We start from the raw sequence: 24,624 nt of genomic DNA on the forward strand, positions 1-24,624 counted from the left end.
AGACCCCGGCCCCGCCCCATGGCACGGCCTGGCGGGGGGGGGTCTGTGGGGTGAGACCCCGGCCCCGCCCCATGGCACGGCCTGGCGGGGGGGTCTGTGGCTGGGGCCATCCTCCCCCTTCCTCCCAGCCTGCGGCCCGCCTGGCCCCGCCCCCGCCGCGTGGCGGCCAATGGTCATGTAGTCCACCCGAAACCCCGCCCCCCGGGGGGCCTCCCCGCGCATGCGCCCGGCGCGCCGCCCGGGCTGGGTCCGGCCGAGGGAAGATGGCGGCCGCTGGGGCTCGGCGCCGCCGGCTGGAGTCTGACGTGGGGGCGGCCGCTCTGGCCGCGGTATGAGCCGCCCGGCCCCGCCCCAGCGCCCGCGTCTCGCTGCTCCCGGCTCGGCCAGGCCTCGCCATGGCCCGGCTGGCGGATTACTTCGTGCTGGTGGGCTACGAGCTGGACAAGCGGGGTGAGTGCCGGGCCGGGGGGGGAACCGGGGGGGTGAGTGCCGGGCCGGGCCGGGCCGGGCCGGGGGGGGGACCCGGGGGGGTGAGTGCCGGGCCGGGCCGGGGGGGTGAGTGCCGGGCCGGGCCGGGGGGGTGAGTGCCGGGCCGGGCCGGGGGGGGTGAGGGCCGGGCCGGGGGGGGGGGAACGGGGGGGGTGAGGGCCGGGCCGGGGGGGGGGGAACGGGGGGGGTGAGTGCCGGGCCGGGGGGGGGAAACCGGGGGGGTGAGTGCCGGGCCGGGCCGGGGGGGAAACCGGGGGGGTGAGGGCCGGGCCGGGGGGGGTGAGGGCCGGGCCGGGGGGGGGACCCGGGGGGGGTGAGGGCCGGGCCGGGGGGGGGACCCGGGGGGGGGGAGGGCCGGGCCGGGGGGGGGACCCGGGGGGGGTGAGGGCCGGGCCGGGGGGGGACCCGGGGGGGGGCGAGGGCCGGGCCGGGGGGGAAGACGGGGGGGGGCGAGAGCCGGGCTGGGGGGGGGGCGCAGGGAAGCGGGGGGACAGCGGGGTTTGGGTTCAGTCCGTTGGCGCCGCCGGGTTTGGGAGGCAGCCCCGGCTGAGGGGGGGCTTGGAGAGCCGGCCTGGGTGAGTGCGGGCGGGGGGCACCGTAGTGGAAAAGGGGTTTGGGGTGGGTGTTGCCCGGACTGGCCTGTGGGGGAGGGGGGGTGACTGATGTAGGGGGGAGGGACTGACCTGGGGAGGGGGGTGAGTGTTGTGGGGGGAGGGACTGGCCTAGGGGTGCTGCTGGGGCTGTGGGGGAGGGGGGTGAGTGTTGCGGGGGGAGGGACTGGCCTGGGGGTGCTGCTGGGGCTGTGGGGGAGGGGGGTGAGTGCTGGAGGGTGGAGCTGGGCTGGGGGTGCTGCTGGGGCTGTGGGGGAGGGGGTGAGTGTTGCGGGGGGAGGGACTGGCCTGGGGGGGCTGTGGGGGAGGGGGGTGAGTGCTGGAGGGGGGAGCTGGGCTGGGGGTGCTGCTGGGGCTGTGGGGGAGGGGGGTGAGTGCTGGAGGGGAGGAGCTGGCCTGGGGGTGCTGCTGGGGCTGTGGGGGAGGGGGGTGAGTGCTGGAGGGGGGGAGCTGGGCTGGGGGTGCTGCTGGGGCTGTGGGGGAGGGGGGTGAGTGCTGGAGGGGGGGAGCTGGCCTGGGGGTGCTGCTGGGGCTGTGGGGGAGGGGGGTGAGTGCTGAGATGCAAGGCTCTTTGCAATGGGGCAGTGAATGCAGATGGGCCCTGGCCATCAGGGGCCAGGTGGGGAAGAGGATTAGCCTGTGGTTGAGCAGGGCTTGGTGGGAAGAAGTGGGTGCTCATGTTGGCATTGTAGGGAAGGAGAGAGGAGGCAATGGAGAGCATATGGTAACTGTTGCAGGACTAGACAGTGGCAAAGGGAATCAAGTAAGTTTTGGACAAATTCAAAGGAATGGGGTGGGGGTTGAAGCAGAGGGTTGGGGACAAGGTCTGGAGAGTTCCAGATAGTTGGAGAGAGAAACAAAATAGTGCATTGCATGGAGGTGGTTCTACTGGAATGGTGGAAGGAGGGCATTGCCCTTGCTAACTTCTGCCCCCACTTGTCCCTGTGCGTGGACTGGATCAGCTAGTAAAAGGAACATGTTAGGTTTGCTGGAAAGGTAGTAGGGGCCATGTTCCATGTGGCAGTTTACACAATTGCATGACTTGACTCTGGTTGACGCCATGATTTCTTTGTGCAGATGCACATAACAGTCTTCCCACTGGCCATTATGTCTCTGGGTCTTGATCAAGATTAGCTACTCCTGTAGGGACAGCCTTTCATCTGATTGCCTGGGGAAGTCCTGGAGAGTTCTGCCTGGAGATAAGGAGCCCCAGGTCCTGTTTGTGGTAGAAGGTTGGCAAGAGACCATGAACTTTGAGGAGGGCTGCTGTACAGTGTATCCTGACAGTGCTTGGGATTGGTTTCCATTCTGAAATGCCAATATCCTGCTGGATGCTGACAGAATATTTATATCTGGGGCATCCCAGCGGGAGATGGGTTGAGTTAAATTTGGTATGATGGGAGTTTGGAGGCTCTTACTGTAAATTGACTTCCAGTGTCTGCTAGTCCAGTACTAGTCTGCGTTCACTTTTTCTCATTATTTTGCTCTTCTGACTTTTCCTTTGTCTGTCTAGTTACTGCAGATGTCTTAGTTTTTTGGCTGAAGGAAGTGGGCAGTAGGTAGGACCAGATGACTCCATTCTGGAGGAAGTGAAGTATATCTATAAATCTGGCAATATATTTAGTTTAATCTTTGAAACTCATTATAGTATGTCCACGTCTAGCCAGTTCTGGTGTTTAGAGCAGAAAATTGTCATATCAGCTTGTGCTACTGACTGCTTTGTTTGCATTTGAGCTGGTCACTGAATTTACTTCTCAGACTGGCTCATTGAAGCCACCTTCTTCTATGAGGAGGAGAACTGGGAGCAGTTTTTCAACAGACATGCTTAGAGTTTGACACTGCCCCTGACTCTGAAAGGGCCATAGGAAGGCCTTTTAAGAATTGGTTTGTATGTCACTATTATAAATTGGCTGACAGATGTGCACCTGGGCAGATTCTGTGCCTTGAGGGCCTGAATCATCTGGTCTCCAAATACTGTATGGGTAGACTTGGTTCTTAGTCTTGCTCTGGATGCTTAATTGTATTTTGTTGTCCTGTATTTTTACCTGCTCTGGAGGCCTGATGATGGCTATGTCTCCATTACTCATTGTGGTATCAGTGGCTTATGCTTCATTGGTTAGTGCCAGTTTTGTGGCTTACGTGTTTGGAAATTGAGTTTTAGAACTCATTCTAAAATTGTGATCTGGGCTTCTTTTTTTTAAGTAGATGTAGGTTGTTTGGGGACAGGGTGGGGTTCTCTTTCATCAGAGAAAAGAGGGTTGGGTGTGGGTGGAGAGGTGGAAGGAGAATAAAGTAGCAGGTAATCAGCAGCTAGCTTTATAGGTGCTCATGAGGTTGACACTGAGGACCTGTCAGTGCTGACTAGTTTGGATGCAATCCTGCAATTCCTGCTGTAGTCTCTCTTTGAAAACAGATGGGAGTCTCAGCGTTAACTAGTCAATGTGGGAGTCTGTATTTGCCTTGCCTGTGCTGAATGCCTAGGCCCTCGGCTGAGAGTTGATAAGATGCGTTCTGTTCTCCTGAAGGCTGCACCAGTTTGTGTTAATCTTGCCTAATTCCCTTCATGGCAGAATTCCTCTCCTCACCCCTACAGTCAGTAAGAAAACGGTGTCACCAGCTGCTATTTCCTAAATAGCAGCAGCCAGAGATGGAAGGGAGAATTTGAAATCCCTGACCACTGCAGGCCTAACACATTCACATGTCACATGCTCCACCGTAGGGAGAAAGTGGCTTCTGTTCAATGATTGCTTAAACTGTCTCTCTAATTGAAGACCTGCATTGTATCCATTTCTAGCTCAGTCTGAAATTTAACAGGCCTCCGAGCTTGTATTGGCTCTTCCAAGCAGTGTCAGGCATAATAGGATTTAATTATGCAGAGTCTTTTGTGACATCACTGAAGAAAAGATAATGTGATCACAGGTAGATGCCTTCATGTGGGGCTAAAGAGATGGAGCTGACAAGCTCAAAGGGACTGAGATTCTATTTTTGTGCAAGCTTCTCTAACAGAAAATGAGAAGAAAAATCCAGAACCTAGGATATATATGGGAAATGTTTTGTGAGATTCTCAGAAGGGAATCCTGGTGTGCTTGTAAGGGGCTTGTAGACACAATGTTGTTAAGAAACCTCGTGGTTGGGAAAACACTGCACAATTTCTGGAACTGGAGCAGGTGTGAAGGGGTTAGGTTAGGGACTTTACTGAGTTCTCCCATCCCTCCTATGCCTACCACTGTTTAGAAAAGAACAGGCAGTGACACTGCATCCTATGTGAAGTGTGGGGGCAAGATGATGAGCTCTGTCATCTAGACAATGAGATGGGATTAACTTGAGATGGATCCATCAAATTGAGTGAGAAACAGTTTTTACAAAGTCCAAACTACCCATGGCTGAATCTCAGCAGGTGAAAAAGTGAGCAGCACTGGCACATTTTTTATTTAATTCTTGCCACATTAGTTTGATTTTTGTTTAAATGACTTCCTGGTCGGTGAGCCGTGGTACGTGTGTAATGTTTCCCAAGGGTTCTGTGCTTCTCCCATAGGGTTGCTTTGCAATGGATCCATTCTGGGCCTGTGAATGTTTCCATCCCTAGTTATGCCTTGTGGAGCTGTCTTCACGTGCTACTTCGACCTACTCTCCTGAGTTTAATTGTTCCAGATGGAATGAGCTTTATTTACCATAGAAAGGAGATGAATAAGCAGGGACAGCATGTTGTTGAATCCCATTGCACTGATTATACTTGAACATTGGTTATTGATCTTGGGTTTTTAGAACCTTTTGTTCCAGAAGTAAACTGTGTGCAGGGGTCACCTGAAATGCAGCCGCTTCTGGTGAGGAAGGCGGCAGCTGTTGGCTAGCATGAAGGGACACTACACAATAGTCTCGGGGAAAAAAGTAAAGGAGAATCTCAGTTCCAGTTGTAACTGGAGGGGGTAAATTTAGGGAGGCAGAATATAATTACCTCATTTGGAATTCGCTCTGGAGAGCAGCCCTGGCAGTTCTGAAAAGTACCATGGAATCTTTAGTGATCACAAGTAATTGCCATTTTTTAATCTTATCTAAAATACACACATCTAGCAGCACAGCATCCCATAGTGCCAGGCTCCAGTTCTGTACTGGTACCGAAGGAAGAGTTCCACCAACTTTATTCCCAAACCAACATCCGGCTGCATGCCTGTATTCCTTGCATAGTCTCCCATCCAAGTATGAGCCAGTTCATTCTTGCTTAACTTTAGATTGAACAGGATCACAGTACAGGCTAGCCTCTTTGGGGGTTAATAAAAATTGAAGGAAATGGAGGAAGTGATCCTGCTGTCATCGACACACTGCTGGATGTTGGATTTCATGGGACTTGTTCACTGAGCTTCCAGATGTTTCCCCCCGAATCCTTTGTAACTGGTGTAGAGCTGTACAGTGGCACTTGAGGTGTTGTAGGTGGTTCTGATATATACACAATATGAAGCTGACACTAAGTGGAGATGTTTCCGTGATAGCTGCTAAGGTGGTCAAATACAGTGGGGTTGCGGGCCATAGAAGTGCATAGACAAAACTGCAGTTTAATCATATTTTCCTTGTACCTTGTTGTTTGGAAAGCTGGGTATGGGAAGGGAGGGAAGATGGTGTGTAAATGTCATGCAGATTTGTGGTGACCTTTGATATGGCTTGTGTTCTGGGAAGCTGAACAGTAGACAATGCTGTGGTGTGAAGTATATAGTTTTGGGTAGTGCAGTGGGAAGGAAAGAACTTGCAATCATGTGTCTTGGAGGTGCAGGGATCTTAACATTTGCTCTAATGGCACAGCACTAATGGTCAATATAGGGATTGATGTTTAATTTACTGGGCAGTGGCAGGAGCAATGCAGGGAGGGGGTGAATTCCCAAAGCCTCAGGCATTTAATTTAATCAGCTAGTGAAGACTGCTCAACTCAAGATGGGGCATTAGGTGCTAGGATTTGTAGTCTTCACAGGTTGCATTGTGTACCAAGACCTTGTAATTTTTGAGGAATGCACATCTATTAAAGATAAGAGTGGCTGCAATTTGATACCCGTTAGGTATAGTTTGCTTCCAGCTTCTGGCAAGCTCTCAGTGCAGCAATTGAGTGAAGTTTGGGCATCTCTACCTTGAACTATTCACATTCTGTTCTCTCCAAGCTGTACTAGCATTAGACTTCAGCAGCGTTTCTAGTCTAAAACTGAACGATGCTAGTGAGACCCAAAGAGGGCTCATACCATATGCTATGAGAAGCAGCCACAGAGGGAGGAATTTGGTTTTCTGTTGCTGGGGGATCACTCTGAGGGAGAGAGATGAGTCAGTCAGTAGAGGGAAGCAAGAAACTGGTCAGTTGCATCTCCTTCTCAGAAAACTATGAACAAGAGTGAACTGGCCAGTTCTTTGAAAATTTCAGTCTTGCCCTAACCTCCTTCCTGCCTGGCACTGGCCAGAAAGCTTCCCCTCTCCTCAGCCAACAAGTGGTTACATATGCTTTTTACAAGTGGTGTGCAGAATACTCTGGAAGCCAGGGAGGCAGAAGTGACACTTCTTGTTTTGGACAACATACTCCACCTCTGTAAGAAGCCTTTGGGAACCAGATCCCAAAGTATAGAAGGTGTTTGATTTCCAGGCAACTGGTTAGTAATTTTTTTTTTTTTTGTGAGTTTGGCATTGATGTCCACTTCCCATGTCATGACTCCAGTTTTCACTTGTCCAGCCCTGAAGGACCTCAGATCGTGGCTGAACTTGGAGAATATTTGTTTCATCATCTGAAAGTGACTAACTGCCTTACTGATTGGATTAGTCCTGACGTGGCCATAACCTGTGTGACTGGCTGCTACCATGGAGGATGCAGCCACCTCCCTTCTTACAAACAAAGTGTGTATGTAGTGCAGCTTGGAGAGAGGCTGCGTTGGATGCCATGGACACATGCAGACTCTTGGACTTAGGGAGAACTACTGAGATAGTAGATTGTTTAGAAGGAGGGAAAAGGGTCTGTTGTTTTGGATGGATTCCAAATATACTTGTCTTTAACTGGGCCATATGAAATGAAAGCCTTAGGTCTTATCTTGCTGCTCTTGACCTTTCCAATCCATAGAATATCCCCAAGGAAAATTTGTGGGTGTAACTTTACTATCGTAGCTTCCCAGGGACCTGTGGGTACCAGGTGGGTCTCTCAGATGCTGCTGGTATCGCATTTTCATTTTAGTTTGTCTGGTGAGATGTTGTGAACTGATGGGTTAATATCCAAGGGTGGAAGGGACTGTGATGGGGGACAGTGAAAGGGAAACCTGTCTAGTTCATGAGAAATATATTTGGAAGGATGGAAGCTGGAATAGTTCAGCAAACTCTCCAGCAAGTCTGTTTCTCTCCAGATCTGCACCAGCAGCTTCATGGGAGCAGAAATGAAAGTTAAAGATAAACCAGTTCAGACTACTTCAGAGAAACAGGAAATGGGGTTTGGCAGCTACAGCACTAGGCTCATTAGAGAGGTTGGATACTGCTCTCGTGGAGTCCAGCTCATTCAGAATGTTTGTTTAGGTTTATAGTTGGTGGATAACCTGAGCTTTCTAAGGGAATCTGGTCTTGTACTTGCCACATACCCTTATGATGCAGAACCATTCTGATCTCTGTAGGAACACTCTGCTGTGACAGTGGCTTCATCTTTGGGGCATGAGGTAAAATGAGCACTGACTCTTGCATGGAAACATGTTGTCTTACTGACAAATTGTACCATGAAGTGGTCAGAAGCCAATATGGGATGCTCTGAAATCAGACAGTATGGTGATGCCCTAGGCCACCAAGCAAAGATTCAGTTGCTTTTCCTCCTGGTCAGTGAAATCTCTACTTCTGCATTTTGCACTATTAATGTTAATGTGCCCAGACACTGGATTCCTGCCCCCTTGTCAGGCTGTGGATTGTGATCAGTGAAGCAGAATGCTGAAGAATACAGCAAACCCAAAATCCCCCTGCAAACTGTGGCTGCATGACGTGCTCTTCTAATCTGTCTGTCCAATCACTTGCATCTTGTGATTGCAGGGCCTAGCCACTGCCTGTTCGTGTGCTGAGCCAATGCCTGCGTGTATCTGTAGTGGTGTGCTGTGCAGATCTTCAGATGTTCTATCAGAGGGTTGTATGTTTCAGAGCCTCCAGATGAAAGTACTCATGAGAGTAAGAATACTCCAGCAGAAGGAAACTGGTCTCATCATATGTGTGTGTTTGTCACACTGTGCCATTGTTCATGCCATTCTCCGTGAAAGGATGTTTTCAGACCTCTTGAGCTGTTTGCTCTTAGGGTGTGTCTTCACTAGCAATGTGAAAGTGCTGCCACGGCAGCGCTTTAACGTGGCTGTGTACTCGCGGCACCAGAGCTGGTAGAGAGCTCTCCCGGTGCTGTAAAAAGCCCACCCCCCCGGGGGAGTAGCTCCCAGTGCTGGTGCACTGTCTACACTGCCACTTTGCAGTGCTGAAACTTCCTTGTGCGCGGTGTGAAAAAACCACCCCCCTGAGCGCTGCAAGTTTCAGCGCTGTAAAGTGTCAGTGTAGACAAGGCCTTAGAGTGGTTCTACTAATGTTGACAAATGGCCACATTTGCAAAACCCTGGACTCTTTGCTTTCCTTGAAGTCTTGTAGCTGAAAGGTTAACTGCAAAGCTGCTCTGTGTGTCAGTCTGAGAGCCAGATCTTTAATGGACGGGAGCAGCTTGATTCCAGATACTTATTTAACATTAACTGAGGGCACAGTGTGTTTGACTGTATAAAACACTGAGAAAGACATGGCCTCCTGCCCCAAGGAGCTCACAATCTGAGATACATTTCTGAATAAACCGCAGAGAAATCGGCTCTTCCTCCTATCCCTGTCCCCAGTTTACAATTTCCCCATGAAACTGTGCCCCTCACTAACCCTTAAACCCAGCATTTTCTGTCAGCTCCCTGCCTATGGTTAAATTGTTAGTGAGGTCTTCAGCTGTTGCAGTGGGAATGCAGAACCCTAAACTCAGGGCTTGGTAGTTGAATGAAGGATGATCAGTTTTTTCAAAGGATTGGTTCTAAACTCTATTTTTAATGTGCTGTAAGCATATATTCTCTTACTAATTTCACCACACTATTATAAATATTTTCACAAGCTTTGTGTGTTGCCCTTTAAATTGTCTGGATTCATATCTGTTTTTGTTCAGGTATGGAATACTTGGTCTTGCCCTAGTTCCTGTTCACAAAAACCACTACACAGAACAACCAAGAGTCTTTGTGCAGGGAAGATTTAGGATTAGAATAATACTGCTGTTTGGGATTGTGGAGTAGTCGCAGAGCTGTGTGCATGAGGAGCCTAGAATGCCAAGGCTAGGGAATACTGCAGGTCAGGGTTGGGGTGCAATTGTAAGGCTTGGTAGGGGAGCTTAGGTCTGGAACTGCGCAGGGCATGTAGGCTGGGATTGAGGGTATAAGTATAGCTGTGTGTCTGGGGAGCCCAGAACTGGAATACCAGGGGGTGCAGCACATCGGGACTGAGAGCAGTGTCAGAGAAGCTTGCACGCCATATACCTACTTTAGTCAGTGCTCTCCGTTCCTTGCTTTCATGAGCATTGAAACTGACTGTTTCAGATTCTGTCAAATCCTTTCACTGCTGACTGCAGTTAGCAGTCACTGTAAATCCTTTCACATTCTGTACCAGATGACTGGAGGATAGCTAATGTGACACCAATTTTTTAAAAAGGCTCCAAAGGTGATCCTGGCAATTACAGGCTGGTAAGCCTAACTTCAGTATCCAGCAAATTGGTTGAAACTATAGTAAAGAACAGAATTATCAGACATACAGATAAACATGATTTATTGGGGAAGAGTCAAGATGGTTTTTGTAAAGGGAAATCATGCCTCACCAATTTATTAGAGTTCTTTTAGGGGGTGAACAAACGTGGACAAGGGTGATCCAGTGGATATAGTGTACTTAGACTTTCAGAAAGCCTTTGACAAGGTCCCTCACCAAAGACTTAAGCAAAGCAAACAGTCATGGGGTAAGAGGGAAGGTCCTCTTGTGGATCAGTAACTGGTTAAAAGATAGGAAACAAAGGGTAGGAATAAATGGTCAGTTTTCAGAATGGAGAAAGGTAAATAGTGGTATCCCTCAGGGGTCTGTACTGGGACTAGTACTGTTCAACATATTCATAAATGATATGGAAAAACAGGTACACACTGAGGTGGCAAAATTTGCAGACCATACAAAATTACTCAGGTTAGTTAAGTCCAAAGCAGACTGCAAAGAGTTACAAAGGGATCTCACAAAACTGGGTGACTGAGCAACAAAATGACACATGAAATTCAATGTTGATAAATGCAAAGTAATGCACATTGGAAAACATAATGCCAAATCTACATAGAAAATGAGGGGGTCTAAATTAGCTGTTACCACTCAAGAAAGAGATCTTGGAGTCATGGTGGATAGTTCTCTGAAGCCATCTGCTCAGTGTGCAGCAGCAGTCAAAAACGGTAACAATGTTAGGAACTGTTAGGAAAGGAATAGATAAAAAGACAGAAAATATCATCATGCCTCTATATAAATCCATGGTATGTCCACATAGATTCATAGATATTTAGGTCAGAAGGGACCATTATGATCATCTAGTCTGACCTCCTGCACAACGTAGGCCACAAAATTTCACCCACCACTCCTGCAAAAAGCCTCTCACCTATGTCTGTGCCATTGAAGTCCTCAAATCGTGGTTTAAAGACTTCAAGGAGCAGAGAATCTTCCAGCAAGTGACCCGTGCCCCATGCTACAGAGGAAGGCGAAAAACCTCTAGGGCCTCTTCCAATCTGCCCTGGAGGAAAATTCCTTCCCCACCCCAAATATGGCGATCAGCTAAACCCTGAGCATATCGGCAAGATTTGTATGTTTAGAGGCTTGTAGGGGCTTTGTGCTGGGAGAGAAGCTGAGCCCTGATTAGGGGGCGGGGCTTCTCTGACTAGGGGTCCCACATCTTGAATACTGCGTGCAAATCTGGATGCTCCGTATCAAAAAAGAGATACTGGAATGGGAGAAGGTACAGAGAGGGGTAACTAAAATGATTAGAAGGTGTGGAACAGCTTCCGTATGAGGCGAGATTAAAGAGGCTGGGACTGTTCAGCTTGAAGAAGAGACGAGTAAGGAGGGGTAGGCTAGAGGCCTATAAAATCATAACGGGTGTGGAGAAAATGAATAAGGAAAAGTTATTTACCCCTTCACATAACACAAGAACTAGGGGTCACCCAATGAAATGAATAGGCAGCAGGTTTAAAACAAACAAAAGGAAGTACTTCTTCAAACAATATACAGTCAACCTGTGGAACTGTTTGCCAGGTTGTGTTGTGAAGGCCAAAACTATGACAGGGTTAAAAAAAAGAACCAAATAAGTTCAATGGCTGTTAGCCAGGATGGTTAGAGATGCACCACCATGCTCTTAGGTGTCCCTAGCCTCTGTTTGCCAGAAGCTGGGAGTGGACGGGATGGATCACTTGATTGCCTGCAGTTATTCCTTCTGAAGCACCTGTCATTGGCCACTGTTGGAAGACAAGATACTGGGCTGGATGGACCATTGGTCTGACCCATTATAACCGTTCTTATGTTCTGACTTTTCAGAGTAAAATAAAATGAACTGTCAGCTGTGGGGCAAATACCTGGAACCAGTCAGACCTCAGGCGGAGATGACCAGGGCCTGAAGCCTTCTCTCTGAGATCACTTGATTTTACAGAGAGCTTCAATGGGGGATCTGCTCTTAAGTCTGTTGCTTGGTGAGAAGAATTTATCACGTGTGGCTGTGGGACACAGAAACACCTCTCAATAATGGTCTAAGAGCCCTTCCAGGCTGGATTGTTGTTTCAGTGGCTTACATGGGACTGTAAATAAGAGCTTCGGTAACTCTTTAAGCAGTGTTCTCCAGGACACTTTACTGTAGTTCTGACTGCATTGACCTGCTGGACATAAACTGTCGTTTTACCCTGGCTGTACATAATGTTAGAAATTAGTTCCTTCACATGGGCTGTTCAGTGCCATCTTCTGGTCTGGACTTCTTAACGTGCCGCAGCTAAATAAGAAAACTTCTTGGTCCTTTCTGGTTGCTGTTAGAGGAGCCTGCATTACTAAAAACTGGTGTGGGAATGAAGTATTTGAGTGAGCATATCTTTAACTTCTGCCTCTCTCCTTCACTTCTGAGGCTCTGTGGGAGCTATGGGCAGATGCCATGGCAGATGCTTTTGCTGGGAGAGAAGCTGCCCTACAACAAGGCTCAATCCTGTCTGTTTTATTCAGTGAAGCCACTGGAGGGGCTGATGAGGCAACAATATTGAAGTGCCAGCAATACATTGACACCCAGTTCTATATCTCCTTTATGTGAGATGTAAACGGCTCTGTCTTTGAGCTCAATGCCTGGCCAAACGCAACGTCCGGATAAAGAACAGTTGGCTAAAGCTGATCTGAGGCAAGACTGAGTTGAATCTGAAAGGGAGAGGGAATCCCTTAGGATTTGCCTCTTCCATAATATCCCCCTCTATTGAGGCCATCTACATGTGAAGTTGCTTTGCAGTCTTGGGGTCCTGGTGGACACTCTGCCACTGGATGTCTTAATAGTCATGGCTTTGAAAAACATCCATTTCCATCTGTGAGTGGTCACAAGATTGTGCTCCATTCTGTTGAAAGCAGGTCTGGCCCAGGTGACCCATGTGCTTGAGCAACAGGCTTGTTTGTTGCAGCTCATATCTAGGGATGAAACTACACATCCCAAAAAAGCTCAAACTGATACAAGTGGCAGCTTCCTATTCACTTAGCAACGCAGGTTGCCATGAACACATCACCCCAGTACTCCACTCTGCACTTCCTCTCCACTGAATACAGAGTCCAATTCAAGGTCTCTCACTTGATAGTCCCTTGGAGGGCTCTGAATATCTGAAAAATCATCTCTTCCTCTGTTGTCATGACTTTGAAGGACTGTTATGTTCCATTGGAAATAAGAAACTTGATTAGTGGGGAGAGACTCATGAGCATGGGAGATTTAACTGTCTCAGATGCTGTGTCTAGGCTATGGAGCTCATTGCCACAACAGGTAAGAGACCACAAGTCTCTCAGTGCTCAAAACTCAACAGTGAGATTTAGTTGTCCTGCAGCTGGTTCCACATACACTTATGCAAATTTAAACCATTCATGTTTACTTTGAAAAGTGAGGCAGGAGATATAGTTGGTACATTTAACGCTTGAGTGGTGTTCTAATACTGTGCTAATAGGTGCCTGTCACGGGGCATGCACACCCTGTCCCCTTTTGGGATGGGGTAAGAGTTGCTATAGCCCCGCGGATAAGTCTGCATGGCCACTCTGCGTCTCGGGGTAGTGTGGCCTAATGGCCAAAGTCAGTATGACTGCCCTTCTACCAGGAAGGGAGGCCTTAGGGCCAGAGTCGATGCCACTGACTCCCCTATCGGGCTAGGGTGGCCTTAATAGGGATGTAAAATATGAAATGGTTAACTGGTAAGCATTAGTCGTACCGGTTAACACACCCTAACCGTTAACCCCCATCCCTGGCCCGGCTGGCCAGAGCGACCCCAAGCCGGCCAGCCAGCCAGCCGGAGCAACCCCAGCTTCACTCCCTTTTATCGGTTAACTGATTAAACAATATAATTTTAATAATTTAAAAGGTTAACTTTTTAAATGATATTTACAGCCCTAGGGCTAACAGCCAGAGTCAATATAGCGGCTCTCTTTATCAGGGCATGATGGCCTAGCAGCCAGAATCAATACAGTGGCCCCCTTTATCAGGGCAAAGTGGCCTAACACCCAGAGTCAATAGAGTTGCCCTTTCTGTCAGGGCAGGGTGGCTTAGCGGCCTGTGTCAATCGGATTGGTTAGGTGAGCCACCGCTCCAGGGTTCGCGGCAGCTGGGATGGGGGGCCTGGGCCCTCCCTTTTCACCAGGTCCCAACCCAGGGCCCTGACACAGTGGCGGGTTTGCTTGCCATCAGCTTGGTGGGATCCCGCTGAAACACACCGAGCTAGTCTCCGGTTCTATAACCAATTCCCCCGCAAAGTTTCCCTGGGTCAGGGTAAGCAACTTTCTTTTGGTAGGGCAAATAAAATACCATTTTTTTATCATTGTGGTAAAGATGAGTAGTTTTTGAGCCTGGGCTAACACATTTACAGAGTAATGGCGTGTCTTAATGGCCCAGAGTACTCCTTTCTCCCCTTTCATGAGAGAGAAGATTTCCTATGGAGTTCACTGCCAAAAATTCCTCTCAGCACAACAGTATGATTGGGAACAAATTACTGGTATTTATATAGTTGTGTTCCATGTATGTTAGTTTCAGAGCACTGTAGGAACACTGAGGAACTGTCAACTTAAAATGTTGGCTGTACACAAAATGTTTTGACTGTGTTGCTAATAACACCTTCATGTATTGCCAGTGAGAATTCTGCAGATCTAATTGACATGTTTCTGGTGCTTTTTGTTTCCTTTTTATATTTCTCTGTTTGGACAATGAAAATCAATGAAGTTAGCCACTTTGTTTCCATTTGGTTTAGTTTTCAGGTTCTTAGCTGCAGCAATGTTTGAAATTGAAATTCTTCTGGGGGGAGATTTATTTGTATAAAAATTCCAGTGAAAGCAGTTTTGAGACTGTGGAAGGTCTTAGGTTTTGTAAGGTTTCAGAGTGTCAGCCGTGTTAGTCTGTATCTGCAAAAAGAACAGGAGGACTTGTGGCACCTTAGACTAAGAAATTTGAGCATAAGCTTTCATGAGCTACAGCTCACTTCATCAGTTTTGTAAAAGTTTTTCACCACATTTAAACTTTGGGCCAAATTTAAATTGACACTCAAACCTCCCAATCTCAGTTCTGTAAGCCTCCTCATTTAGATCCCTGCTTAAACTCCTTTTGTGACATGTTAGTTAACCATACAAAACACTTTAATAGAGCCACCAAAATGTGCTTGAACTTTACCAGAGTAACAATGTGAAAGTATTTTTCTAACCTTTGAGCTGCTTCATGCCATCTTCCCTCATTGTAACTCTTTGTGTTTTATGGAAAATTAGGTTATAAGCTCTTTGACACAGGGATTATATCCGTGTACTTTCTCTCTAGTGGCTGTCTCTTTTGGACACTGTAAATAACCTTTTGTGACACAGTAGGGATCGGGGTGGATTGACCGGGGAATGTCATCTAGTTCTGCTGGGTCTGTCTGCATGGGGGATGGGAGAGCAGGGGATGACTCCACTTGAGTGAGGATACCTGAGCTGGGAGGGGGTTGGACCCAGGTGACACCTTTGCCTGGGAAACTGGACAAACGTTAGAAGAGTTTCAGTTTTGGGCTGGCTGGGAAGACGCAGGGAACCCCAAGTCTGGGGTCTATGCTCCTTGCCCCCCAGAGGGACCTGGCTGAGGGGTCCCGGTTGTACTTACAAGCCCTGCTTGGAACTGTGTTCCTGTCGCCTAATAAACCTTCTGTGTTGCTGGCTGGCTGAGAGTCATGGTGAATCGCAGGAAGTAAGGGTGCAGGGCCCTGACTCCCACACACTCTGACACCTTGTTACAACAAATTACAAGTAATTTATAACTTGGGAGTCTCTAGCTTCCAGATTTGTGCTCAGACTCCTATTCCATGCCCATTATGACTAGATGGGGTTGCAGAGCAGTCAGAGCTAGGGGTTTGTATTCTTGCACTGATTTAAATCAGATTTTTATTTACAGTATGGCCCCAAATCAGCCACGTGTCAGTTTGTGGGGAGCAACCTGCATATTTGGCAGCTGCTTGGCTGCCTTGTTACTGAGATTTGGACAGTGCTGTGAGGCTTTTTTCTGAATGAATTTTTCTAATGAAATCTATACAGCATTAAATGTTCAAAAAAACAAACTGCTTGGGTATCTCTTCTGCTTGCTGGAAAGCTGGATTTTTACGTTGAAGGTAGCTGCAGGAAGTAGAGCAGAGTCCCAGTCAGGCTGTTTCACCTCTGTTCTATGCATCCTCTTCCTCTTTGCTCTGTGGCCTTGGATCTCTGAAACTTGCTTGTTATCCAGATGTGAGTGCTGTGCAGTCTGGCTGAGTCATGCCTTTTGTGGAACAGAGTGAAATGGGCTGCTGTTTTTATAGTGGTGCTGTTCATTCTGCCTCAGGCGCTGACAGTTTCTAATTTGAGGGATTTATAACTAAAACATACCAATCTGTCTCAGACTGCAGCTTGCAGCCCATACCTCAGTCTAGGAGGGGAGTGGCTTCTTTTTCAGGATCTCACTTTGTTGATCATGATGCTGGTGCTGAATGGATTTTGTGCTCTGAGAACTTGCAAGGATGTCTTGTGGCCATTGCTCTTTAAAGTAGTTAAACCCCTTCAACCCTTTGTCTGTTTTAGGTACTTCTAGGACACCTGTTCCCATAATATATGTGACATTTGTAATCCCCAAATATTCAAAGAGGCTATTTTGTTTACATTATCAGCTGTCATGCGCTAAACTCTTTGAGAGTCCTTAAATTTATCCCCACTACTTGGTGTCTGAAAAGATCCATAATAAATTACATGTATTGGGCTTTACTACCAGGCAATCCCAAAGTGCCTTGCACCCTGACTTTAAGAACTTGATAGGGGATTGCTTCACTGGCCACTGAGATGGGGCAAGGCAGGTGTTTACCAGTGCAGTTTCCTGGTGCTTAGATATCTCCGTGATTAGCGCAATATAAATATGCAACTCTACACAGTAGTTCAAGACAGGTGCTGAAGAATTCTGTAACGATTGAAACTGCAGGGGAATTTATGGAAGCAGGACCTAGATACCCAAGTTAGAATGTTGCCAGGACACCAGCTACTCTGTATAAAGTCCTATGAAAGCTACAAAGAGCAATGGCAGACAAGACATTTTTATTTCTCATTGGAAAATGCAGTGGATCCTCTACATCCCAATTATGTTTTGAGATCTGCTTATAAGAGGTTGTTTTTTTAAGATTAAATATGAAGAAAAACAGATGACTGCATGTGTCAATAATATAAGATAGTTACCATAAGCAAGAACAACCTAAATTTAGGGCAACATCCACTCCTCTGCTAATCTCCTTTTGGCTGGGGATCTGTAGTACCAGGCTAGACATTTTTTCTTGACTTCCTACTGATACAGCTCCTCGAGTGGCTGGCTTTTTCATATAGACCTGCTATGAGCCAGGTCAGATGACAGTGGCTAAAACACTGTGCATCCAGTGCCCTGTCTGTACTAGTGCTTCCAGTGTTACTGCTTTTGATAGAGCTGCAGCAGAGGTAGCAGCAGTGGAAAATTAGGGGACACAGCCTTGATGAGCAGTGAGAACGTGAAAGCCTCTGAGTAATCAAACATGAGTTGGGCCTAAAAAGTGCAGTAGTTAACTAAATCATTTAAAAACTGATCCAGTTAAATGAATGCAACCCCCTAATGTTGATTCACTTAAACCAGTTTATCCCTTGCTTAGATTGATTTAGATCCTCAATAACTTACTGAGGCAAGCGAAATTGATTTAAGCAAGTGTTAAACCAGTTGAAGTGCATATGCATTGGGCATTTGCATCATTAGGCATTTGTACCAGTTTAGCTAGGTCAGTTTTTAAGACCAGTGCATTTTTGTAGTAAAGACAAGACCTTAGGTCCTGTGCACGCTGGTAGAGGTGAGCTAACTGCCTAGCTGTATGTAGATGGTTCCGATCCCAGTGTACACACAGCCCCAGTTTCTGAAGAAAGTGTTTGTGTTCTTGGTAAGTTTAATAGTGCAGTTATCTTGCTCAACCTGTTCTCTTGTCAGCTGTAGCATTCCAAAAAGTGAACTAGATGGAAAGGCTGTTCCTCGTGCACTGTAGTTGCGGGCTTGCAGCAAAATTAGAATCATAGAATATCAGAGTTGGAAGGGACCTCTGGAGGTCATCTAGTCCAACCCCCTGCCCAGAGCAGGACCAATCCCAACTAAATCATCCCAGCCAAGGGCTTTGTCAAGCCTGACCTTAAAAACTTCTAAGGAAGGGGATTCTACCACCTCCCTAGGTAACGCATTTCAGTGTTTCACCACCCTCCTAGTGAAAAAGTTTTTCCTAATATCCAACCTAAATCTCCCCCACTGCAACTTGAGACCATTACTCCTTGTCCTGTCATCTGCTATCACTCAGAATAGTCTAGATCCATCCTCTTTGGATCCACCTTTCAGGTAGTTAAAAGCAGCTATCAAATCCCCCCTCATTCTTCTCTTCCGTAGACTAAACATCCCCAGTTCCCTCAGCCTCTCCTACTAAGTCATGTGTTCCAGACCCCTAATCATTTTTGTTGCCCGTCGCTGGACTCTCTCCAATTTCTCCACATCCTTCTTGTAGTGTGGGGCCCCAAACTGGACACAGCACTCCAGATGAGGCCTCACCAATGTCGAATAGAGGGGAACGATCACGTCCCTCGATCTGCTAGCAGTGCCCTTACTTATACACCCCAAAATGCCATTTGGCCTTCTTGGCAACAAGGGCACACTGTTGACTCATATCCAGCTTCTCGTCCCCTGTCACCCCTAGGTCCTTCTCTGCAGAACTGCTGCCTAGCCATTCGGTCCCTAGTCTGTAGCGGTGCATGGGATTCTTCCGTCCTAAGTGCAGGACTCTGCACTTGTCCTTGTTGAATCTCATCAGATTTCTTTTGGCCCAATCCTCCAATTTGTCTAGGTCCCTCTGTATCCTATCCCTACCCTCCAGCGTATCTATCACTCCTCCCAGTTTAGTGTCATTCGCTAAATTACCCTAGAAGGCCTGAAAAAAAAAAAAAACTGCCTAAAGAGTAGGTTTTCCCTTTCTTCCCTCCTCTGTATAAATGCACTCATGCCTTGTCCCACTGCTTCCTCAAACCCAGCGTACTGGGGGTAGCTACGTAGAGCTGCTTGATCCTGTGTGGCTGCGGGTGTAAAGTGATTGCTTCGGACAGGCTGAAGTAGTAAAAGGGAGGGAGGGTGGGCTTGTGCAGCTGCATGCCGGTGCTCTGGTGGTGGGGAGCAGAGAGTGAGCTCATTGTCTTTTCCTCTTCTCCAGACACAACAGCTTTGTTCATTAGAGTGAAGCAGAGAAGACAGTTACTCGCTTCAGATCTCAGGCTGCTCTGGACTGGTGGTGGTGGAGGAGGTAGCAAGGGGATGCTGTCATGGGCTTTATTTAGAAACGAGCCCTAGTGGTTTTCCTGGGTTCTCGGATGATCGTTTGTGTGAAACACTTAAGATAATTATTAGATGGAGAGGAAATGGCATCTGTTCTGGTGGGGACCTCTGGGCTTATCCAGCCTGAGAGAACTCAAAGGCTGGTATTGAAAAGACTCAAGTAAGGGTAATGAAAATGATTACAGGCCAAGGGAGGCTTCCAGATGAGGTAAGTCGGAAAAGATTAGAACTGCTATTCCTGGGGGAATTATGTGCCAAAAAATTAAAAATTCAGGGCACAATATTTTAAAATTCTGCATATTTTATTTGTCAAAATAACACAGTATAATCATGCCAATTTCAGTTATTTGGTAATTTATTTCAAAATACCTGTCAGCAAGTGTGTCTAACGATACAGGCAACAAAAAAGATTCAGGAAATGTTTTTTGACAGACAGATTCCTTACTAGATATATTAAAGCAGAACTTTGAGTACTAATTCATTTAAACTACAATACAGAAAATTATTTCCCACACCCCTCAGATGCAGTGCAAAGGCTTCGGGGAATTGGGGGTAATGGAGGAGATGAGGGACAGGGAAGTAATTGCTGTGAAGGAGCCTGGGAGTGAACCTGGAGGGTTGTTGAGTGTGGGTGGGAGAAATAGGGAACAGGTTTTATTGGGGAGAGGGAGGGCAGAGAGATTGTTAGGGATTTGGGGAGCCTCCCCCATGTAGTCAACCACTAACAGAAGTAAGGAAGAAACTTTCTTTGAGCAGGTAGTTTAATAATTGCTTCTGGTCACTATTAGAGAAGATATTGGATGGACAGCTGGTCTTAACCAGTGTGGCAGTTTCTGTTTTTATAGACTTTTTTAGGTATGGTTGGTTGGATGATGAAAATGTGGCTTCCTTCCTGAGGCAATTGCTCTGGACATGAGAATAGAGGGCTCAAATCAAGATCATAGAATTGTTTGGGCGACTGTTATTGTGATCCAATGAGGTGCTTGTGACCTGTGGAAAGGAAAGTGGTACTGAATTTAACTAAAGGAAAGAGCAGTGATTATGGCAATTAATAAGTCTAACTTATATCCCTAGTAAAGCAATGGAATGGAGGGCTCGCCAGAAGTGCTGAACAGTTAGAGGGTAATAGAACCACGAACAGCCTGCAGTTTTAAAGGTTATGAAGAACAGATCTTGGCAGAGAAACTTGGTGCTTTTTAGTAGTATTACAAAATTGGATGAAGGGAAAGGAGATGGAAATCTGTATTTTAGTAAAGGATTTTGCTATCACACAATCATACGTGGAAAAAGAGTTCTGACTGGATTGGATATGACATTGATTGAAAACTCACTGAAGGACTGTAAATAATGAGTAATGATAAACCATATGTGCTGGGAGGAGTTGTCTAGTAGGGTGCAGCAGGAATCTGTTTTAGAACAGATTTTAATTATAGTCTTAATTAGTTGGAAGAAGAGGTAAACAGGACATTCCAAAATTTGCAGTTGATACTAAATTAAGAGGGAGGAGTTGCAAATATCAGTAAGTACAGAAATAATCCCAAGAGACCTAGAGAGAATTGAAACATGGGCTGAACATAACAAACTATAAGATTCCAGAGAGGAAAATGCAGCTAGACCACTGAGGGAAAACAATCCAAAACCCAGGGAGCAGCAAAGCCTGAGAGAGACTGGGGTGAATAGGCAGCAGTCTAGATTCAAGTTTTCTTATAAGCAAGAGGGGCCGTTGTAGTCTTGGGTTGTGTTTGCAGGACTCATGAGCAGGGAAGTAAGACCCTCTCTTTGCTGCTGCTGTGTGACCATATCCAGAATATTGCATTCAGCTCCCAGCTCCTCATTTCCAGAAATTATTTATCTATCACATGGAGTTTAGAGTGGCAACAAAATGATCAGACAGCTGGAGATCTTGATTTGAGGGAAGATTAAAAGAGCTAAATATGTGTAGCTTGGTTAAGCAGTGCCTTGGGGAAGCGGACATAAATCTGCAAATATCTGAATGGTCTAAACACTGAGGGTATGGAATTTTGTGTGGTCCAGAGTTCAGCTAAGAATGTTGGGATCAAATTAGGTAACCTTAGGCTGTATATGAGGAAGAATTGACTGGGAGATGTATAGGGCTGTGGAATAGTCTCTGCAGAAGTGTTGGCAGTTCCGTTGCTTGCGCCTTTTGAAACATGCTGTAGGAAAGAAGTCTGTCTTGACCAAGAGAAAATGGGCTGGACAGGAACTATTGCAATAGGTTTCTTCCATCTCTTTACTTCTGTGATGCCATTGTTTGAGGACTTCAGTAGCTCAGACGTAGGTGAGAGGTTCATCGCAGGAGTGGGTGGGTGAGATTCTGTGGCCTGCATTGTGCAGGAGGTTTGACTAGATGATCGTGGTGGTCCCTTCTGACCTTAATATCTATGAATCTTGGCATCTTGTTCAGCGAGCAAACATGGCAGCATGTTGAAGTAGGCCCAGAGGCAGGGAATGAATGATAGACTGGAGTGCAGAGGATTGTAGAGAGAATGTGCAGCAGGTTTCTGCCATTGCTTGGGCACACTTTGGGGCAGTGGGGGTATTTGAGAACATCTTTGCCTTCCTGTTATAGTCCTATCTGGGGCATGCCCAGGGTGAAAAGGTGTCCTCTCCAAACAAGAGAACGAGCAAAGAGAGTTCTTTGAGTAGATGCGGCCCTGTATTACACGTAGGTGAGTGTGGAGATTTTTGCTTAGCAATACCTATGGGGCAGTGCTTGTGCCTTGTGGTCAGAGCCCTTCCCCTGACTATGTGAGGCAGTGCTGCCCTAACTGCCCTCCTCACCCCTAGTTTCTTCTCATGATCCGTGACAGGAGTTGGAGCTCTGTGTGGTTATCACTTCACTTTTGTGTGTCTCATTTTTCTGCGAATTTCCTTTCATCTGCATGCCGGTGGCATACCAGGCGGCAACAAATTTATTCTTCTTATCTGTTCCAGACTCTCTACTTGTCCAGGACTTTGCCAGGGCCACTGCCATCTGGTTGTGTCGCAGAGAGACAGTCTGCTGCCACAGCAGCCTGGACCTTCTTTACCGCAGACTATAGAGTTGAGGCCAGTGCCAGGCCTGGCACTGAGGACCTTCTTGGTACTGGTGCATTCAGCACCAACATTTTTTAACTGCCTGCTTGCCCCATTGGAGCTAGCTGCATTGTTGTCACCAGAAAACCAGGACTCCTCAGATCCAGGTCAAGGTCCTCCTCCCAGGCTTCATCACCTGATTGGCACCAGGGACTGTTCTTGGGGCACTGTCGGCATAGAGATTGATACTATCTGTGTAGTCGGCACAGAGGCGCTTGGCCCTGTGCCTACTGGCCACCAGTGCTTTATCTGTACCTCCAGTGGCCTCTCTGGAATCCGTGGCATGTTTCTCCATCCCAGAAATCACATTCTTCATCCTGCCTCAGAGAGAGATCGCTGGTCCTCTTGCTGGCTATTGTTGGTGACCAACCACAATTTCAGACAGCTGTTGAGCCGCCTCCTTCGAGGCCCCCAGTTGTCTCTCATATGGGTCTGACAGTTCAGGAGCAGGATCTGTCCCTGGCGCACTTGGCTGCTTCTTCGTTGTCTCCTGATGATTCAATGGTACCAATTTCTCCTCTTCTTTCGTGCCTGAAGATTTCAAGGTGTACCAGGACCTTTTGCGGCGTATGGCTGCTTCCTTGGGCATCCAGGCAAAATGTTTACAGGAGAATACACACAAGCTGCTTGACAGTCTCCAACCACATGATCTGTGGAGTATAGCCCTCCCTGTTAATGATGCTCTCTTGGAACCCGCAGAGGCCTTCTGGAATGCTCTGGCTTCAGTGCTGCCAATGGCAAAGCGATTGGAGAAACACTGTTTCATTCCTGTGCAGGGTTTTGTGGGTTTCTAGTCTCATCCAGACCCAAACTCTGTTGTTGTGACTGCAGCAAATGATACGGCTTAGCAGGATAGGTATAATCTACTTACAAGGAAAAGGAACCCAAGAAGATGGACTTGATGGGAAGGAGGAGTTATACCTCCTTTTCCCTGCAAACACACATTGCAAACCAACAGGTGTTGCTCTCTAAATATGCCTTTGTTAATCAGATGGCCATGTCTAAATCGGCAGACAAGTTGCCGGAAGCGTCCAGAGAAGAGTTTAGTGCTTTTGTGGCTGAAGGGTGTTTGGTGGCCAAGATTTCTTTGCAATGAGCATTGGACATGGCACATACATCGGCCTCAGCTGTGACCATGAAGAGGGCATCATGGGTGAAAAATTTAGGCATTGATCCTGATGTGCCACAGACTATTAAGGACCTGCCCTTCGATGGGCAAGTGCTATTCTCAGACAAGACTGATGAGACCTTGCAGTCTCTTAAAGATTTGTGAGCCAAGCTGTGTTTTTTAGGGTCTGTACTCTTGCGGTACACCCCCTTCCTCCCCTTATGGCAGTCAGCAGCAGCACTGCTCAGAGAACTTCGTTGGGCAATTCTTTTCCGCAAAGTAGTGAGACTACCCCAGGAAGGGTCATAGATCCTAGAAGAAAAGGCCTGTTGGTTCCGGTTTCAGCCAGTAGATTTATCATTCCCCATCCCCACCAGTTGTCTACTAAGTGCCCATTTTGACTTGTTTCTAGGGCAGCAATCCAGTTGTGATCTATGCAGTCCCATCCCCCCTGTTCGGGGACAGGCTGGCTCGCTTTTTTGATGTTTGGGGCTCAATTACAACAGACAACTGGGTTCTAAGCACCGTCAGGTCAGGTTATGCCATCCATTTCCTTTCCATCCCTCCTCTCCACACTCTTTACCCCTCCCTTTTCAGGGACCTCTCTCACAAGACGCTGCACCTTGAGCAGGTACAGTCTCTGCTAGTTTTCAGAGCTGTGTAGGAGATTCCTCTGCAGCAACAGGGTGGGGGTTTTATTCCCAGCAGTTTTTCATTCCCAAATCCCAGAGAGGTTTTTCATTCCCAAATCCCAGTGAGACCTATTCTCGACCCCCCTCAACCTCAACAAATATGTCAGGTACATGAGGTTTCAGATGGTCACCCTGACAACTATATCCTCCCCATGTTAAATCATAACCACTGGTTTATTGCCCTGGACCTTCAGGATGCTTATTTCCAAATGGCGATTACTCTGGTTTGTCGTGGTGAGCCAACATTATCAATACAATGTACTCCCTTTTGGTCTATTCTCTGCTTCCTGGCTATTTACCAAATGTTCAGCTGTAGTAATGGCGTACCTCAGGAAGAAGGGAATTCATATCTTTCCATATCTGGATGATTGGTTACTGAGAGGCAAGACCAGGGAAGAAGTCCTCTCTCATGTACACATCACACTACACTTACTCAATCTCCTGGGCCTCATCCTAAACAACAGGAAATAAATGTTGGTCCCAAACAACAAGTAATAATAA

At 47.4% G+C, this 24,624-nt stretch overlaps 1 protein-coding gene across 23 annotated transcripts in view; it reads left to right on the plus strand.

Moving 5' to 3' along the window:
• The first annotated feature begins 204 nt into the window (after positions 1-204).
• Positions 205-24,624, plus strand: part of SBF1 (SET binding factor 1) — a 146,771-nt gene continuing 122,351 nt past the window's right edge. For 21 of the 23 annotated variants that reach the window (XM_043521637.1, XM_043521645.1, XM_043521669.1 and 18 more), the window contains exon 1: positions 232-450. In XM_043521637.1, coding sequence (XP_043377572.1) covers positions 396-450 — 55 coding nt within the window. In that variant the 5' untranslated portion in view covers positions 232-395. Of the gene's footprint in view, positions 451-19,168; positions 19,436-24,624 lie in introns of those variants that run through there. The other 2 variants (XM_043521721.1, XM_043521723.1) reach the window with 2 other exon arrangements.

The sequence above is a fragment of the Chelonia mydas genome, chromosome 1, assembly GCF_015237465.2.
Source record: "Chelonia mydas isolate rCheMyd1 chromosome 1, rCheMyd1.pri.v2, whole genome shotgun sequence".
NCBI lineage: Eukaryota > Metazoa > Chordata > Testudines > Cheloniidae > Chelonia > Chelonia mydas.